Below are 5,000 nucleotides of genomic sequence, written 5' to 3'. Positions count from 1 at the left end.
TTTCTTTTTCTTGTTCCTCCCGCGAGTTCTCAAGTCTCAGTGTTATCTCGTGACTTTTTCTTTTCTTTTCCTTTTTTTTTTTTTCGTTTCCTTTCGTTTTTTCTTTCTCTCCTTGCTTTCTTTTTTCTTTTTCGAACAGTGATTACAAGTGAATGGAAACGTCGATAAAACGAGTGTACACGTCGTATCGTTGGAATTTGTGTTATTATGTGGTGGTACGTACGTATGTATGTATATTGGTTTACAATTTTCTTCATTTTTCTTTTTTTTTTTTTTTTTTTGCTTTTTGCCTTTTTTTCTCAGATCGTTTTCTTTTTAACGTTGTCGAAGAACGAAACAGAAATATAGATTTAATTAACAATATCCTTTGGTATAATATTTGCAATAATGATTTTAGATTAGTCTCTAGCAATTAGTTATAATCTTTTTCTTTTTCTTTTTCTTTTTTTTCTCAACCTTGTTAAAAAGAGATTTGGACAAATCGATTGTTTAAAATTCATATAATCATTGTTTATGTTTTAAAATTAGTCATGACAGTTTATTTTTTTTTTTTAGCATAAAAGAGAGAGAGAGAGAGAGAGAGAGAGAGAACGATAAGTATATGTAATAGATATTGTTTAAAAAAAATAGTATAATTGTTAATTTGCACATTTTTTCATAGTAAAATTACGATCTTGTAAAATCAAATCTTATCTCGTTAGAAAAGATAGACGATAAATGATAGTAATATATTTGATAAATGATAGTAATATACTTATGAGTTAATATATATATATACGCTAATATAAGTGTATACTATCTCTCTCTCTCTCTCTCTCTCTCTCTCGCTATCTGTCTCTATCTCTTGATCTATATCTCTTTCTCTCTTTATTATTTACAAATCGTATACGTGGATATTCATAAGACAAAGAAAAAAAAGAAAAATTATCGACAATGATCTTTTAGCACGAAGAATAAAAAGAATAATTAGCAATTACAATTCTTTAGTATATATATATATATAAAAAAAAAAAAAAAAAGTTAAAGAAAAAAAGAAAAAATAAAAGAGAAATGCAATTCAATAAATTTTAAATAATTTCCGTATGATCGTCGAGAACGTCAATGAGAGCGATCCGATCATATTGATAATTGAAATGATTCCTACTCTTTTTTTATTTGTTATATGAAAAATTTCAGGGACAATCGAGAGCAAGGTTTAAAGTTGTAAAAAAAAAAAAAAGACAAAAATAGAAATAAAATTGAAACGGATCGCTCAAAGTCATTTCTATTTTATTTTTCTTTCCTTTTTTTTTTGTTTTCGTAATTTTGCACGGAGTTCTCTCTCTCTCTCTCTCACTCTCTCTCTCTATCTATCTATCTATCTATCTATTTCTTTTCTTTCTGTCTCTCTCCTTCTTTCGAGTGGCCATTTCGCGCGAGCGACTCCTCCAGAAAAGCTTTCTCGCGCGTTACGCAACGAAAAAGCGAGCGGCGAGGTGAGCGAGGAGACGAGAACAGCGTCCGAAGCAGCCAAGAATAGTTGTGCTCGTCCTCCCGCTCGTTCTCGTACTCGTGCTCGTGCTTTACCTCCACTCCCTCCCCCTGAATCTCCCTCACCCACTCCCACCCTCACCCGCACCTCCACTTTATCTCTTTCTCTCTCCTCCCTCCCACTCCTCTTTCCCCTTATTTTTCCCCACCGGATAGCCTAGCCCGTCGCCCACCCATAACCCTTTTCGCGTATTCGATGACATCACGTATTGCTTGCCAACGTGACGTCATACAACGTTTTACTCCACCACCCCACCACCCCACCACCCTTCTCCTTCTACTTTCGCCTCAATCCGACCTATAACAACTATTTCAATATCATTGATTGATAGTATATATTATTTACCTGTTGTGATATTTGGGTTTTAATTAAAAGGTCAGTTAATTCCAATATAAGTAATTTGATTGAATAGATTAATTAATAGAACGTTCAATTTAACACAATTAAATCGATCAAGATCCTATACTTGTACTTGTTGGATATCGTTGATGTTTCGATATTTTTTTATATTGATTAATTTTAAGATATTGTGGATAAATTGTTGATAATTGTTGATTACGTTGAAATATATTTAAATAATATATATATATATATATATATATATATATATATATTAACTCTATTGTTAATTAATTGATAGTTTGATCTCTATCTTAAAATTATATAATAATGAAATAAAATGTGATTCTCGTAGTGGAGTCGATGAAATTATTTGATATTTATTGAAAAAAAATTTTAATGAATTATATATATTAATATATACGAATATAATCAATCGGTGAGATAACGGATTAAAATACAATAAAATGTTATCGCAAATTATATGCAAATTAATCTCAAAATTGATCAATATATTACAAATTTATAATTAATTATGAATTTTTCTTTTTTTTTCCTCAAAAATTCTCTCCCTCTTTTTCTTTCTCTTTTTATCTTTCGTCGATAAAATGACAAAGAGGTACAATGACCTCAGCGATTTTCTGCAAAAAAAACGATCCCCCTTCCCTCCCCTTCCCTCCTCTCTCTATCTCTCTCATACCTAACGTTTTCCTAGTGGATTCGACCGTGTTAAACGGGACCGAAAGAGAATAGGACGAGGTTTCTCAGCGTTAATTTCGAAAGCTTACGCCGCGAAAGCTCGCCAAGATAAGACGAGCTTCCGAAGACGAAGACGACGAAGATGACGACGTCGACGAAGACGACTACGACTACAACGACGACGACGACGACGACGACGAAGACGATCGGTGAAGAGTCAGGCGAGAGACTCGAACTTGCAGTCTCTGCCACGACCGCGTACCGAGCTTGCGAGAGAGAAGCTCAGCTCTTAATCGCGACTGTCATTCGTGTGTGCTTTTATTGTGACTCTGATTGGTTCTTTCACTCTCTCTCTCTCTCTCTCTCTCTCTCTCTCTCTCTCTCTTTCTTCATCTCCTTCTCCCTCTATTTCTGTCTCTCTCTCTCTCTCTCTCTCTCTCTCTCTCTCTCTCTCGAAAAAAAAGAAACAAACAAACAAAGTCAATCGATGATCATTCTCATTCGATTGATCGGTCGATCGGTGTTCGAGCTTGCAGCTATGTATAACTTTACGTAAATCGGTAAACGTTAAGATATAATAAAATAAGATTTGTTGTTTTTCATCGAAGAAAAGAAATTCTCATTTTGGTCGGAAATATAGATGGGGAAAATAATATAACACATATTTCGGGTAGGAGGGAGAAAAAAAATTTACGATCCTCGTGAAAAAATTCGTAGCATATGAATTACGTTTTGTTGACGATAAAAGAATATCGTATAATATATGAGAGCTCTTGTTAGAAAAGGAAAAGCTCCGGAGAAAAGTTTTCGCCGTTGTTGTTAACAACGCACATTGTCTCGTGCGTCGTTCTCTTCGTAGAAAACTTTGACGATCGGCCAAAACTTTAAAATCGATTTTTTTTTTTCTTTTTTTTTCTTTAACGACGCCAAACAAAGTATTCAACTACGTTTAATCCATATTTATGGTTGGATATTTTCTTGTTTGATCTTTTTTTTTCTCCTCTTTCTTTTGTTTTGGTTTATCTTCGTATATACATATATATATATATATATATACATATATATATACATATACGTATACACACATACATATATATTTATATAATTTTTTTTTTTTAGACTATAAACTCCAACAGAGTCGGCGCGTTTATTGCTCGTCTATCAAATCTGTCGTATGCGTTTCGTGTGAAAGAGAAATTAAAAGATATAATTGGGAAGGGGAGAAAGGGGATGATAAGGAGGGAGGGAATAAGAAGGAGCGGGATTGGAAGGAAGGCATAAAAAGAAGGGGAGAATAAAGATTGAAAGGATGAAGTAAAGTAAAAAGAAAGGAAAAGAAAAGAAAAGAAATAAAAAAGTGAAAAGAAGAAAAAGAAGAAAAAGAAAATTTAAGAAGTTGTTCGTCGGGAAATACGGGAAGGAAAAAAAGGCAAAGAGACGAAAAAAGACAAAAAAAAAAAAAAAAAAAAAAGAAAAATAATAAAAAAAGAAAAAAAAGAAGAAACTTTTAACCGCGTTCAAATATTACCTGTTGAATTATTTCTAGAGTATTTAACGAGAGAGTAAAACGCAACTGGATTTATAATGTCTCGTGAGATATGCGAGAGAGGAACGATGGCGGATCCACTTTTGAATCTTTTATATTACTTATCTCGAAAGCTGTAAGTTCGAACCCGCATAAACGAGGAGATTCATTAGATTCTCATATAACGTTCCCTATCTTTTTTTTTTTCCTCTTTTCTCTCTCTCTCTCTGTCCCCTCCTCTCTCTCTCTCTCTCTCTTTCTCTCTCTCTCTCTCGCAGCATCGATTTCCGATTTTTTTTCCATCGAGACTCCCGAGGTGTTAGAATTCAAGGGAACAAGAATCTCGAGATGAGTTGCGATGTGGAAAGCCCGGAAGAGGGACAACAATGGATACCCATGAAGTCGTACGTTCACTTCATTTATTTTTCCTTCTATCTCGCCTATCTCTTCTCTTTCTCTCTCTCTCTCTCCTTTCTCTTTCTCTTTTTCTTCCTTACTCTCTCTCTCTCTCTCTCTCTCTCTCTCTCTCTCCCTTTTTCTCTTTCTCTTCGTCCTGTCGTCGTGCCGTCGTGCTAATTAGTTATCCGAACGAGTACCTACCATATTTCTCTCTTTCTCTCTTCCTCACTCTCTTATCTCTGTCTCTTTTTCTTTCTCTCTTATCTCAGTCTTTCTCTCTCTCTTTTCATTACGTTTCTGTGATGACGCGCGATTAGCAAAGAGACGCATCGCTCGAGCACTCGACCCACTCCTCGAAATAAAACGGTTCGACGGGTTCAAAGTGCTACTTCTAGACTGTTGTTTCGACTACTTTCATTATGCCTACCCTATATATATACATACATATATATATATATATATATGTATGTATATATATATATGTGAAAGATTCTCTACTTCTTTCTT

At 34.2% G+C, this 5,000-nt stretch overlaps 1 protein-coding gene across 14 annotated transcripts in view; it reads left to right on the top strand.

Moving 5' to 3' along the window:
- LOC124421721 (potassium voltage-gated channel unc-103) overlaps window positions 1-5,000 on the top strand; it is a 150,116-nt gene that overhangs the window by 31,751 nt on the left and 113,365 nt on the right. Inside the window, exon 1 of one of the 14 annotated variants that reach the window (XM_046957248.1) lies at window positions 4,374-4,498. The exons of the other annotated variants lie outside the window; for them this stretch is intronic. Coding sequence (XP_046813204.1) covers window positions 4,443-4,498 — 56 coding nt within the window. The 5' untranslated portion in view covers window positions 4,374-4,442. Of the gene's footprint in view, window positions 1-4,373; window positions 4,499-5,000 lie in introns of those variants that run through there. 14 annotated transcript variants of the gene reach the window in all.

This window comes from Vespa crabro, chromosome 2 (assembly GCF_910589235.1).
Source record: "Vespa crabro chromosome 2, iyVesCrab1.2, whole genome shotgun sequence".
NCBI lineage: Eukaryota > Metazoa > Arthropoda > Insecta > Hymenoptera > Vespidae > Vespa > Vespa crabro.
Note: the sequence above shows the minus strand (reverse complement) of the source record. Positions and strands in the feature narration are given on the sequence as shown.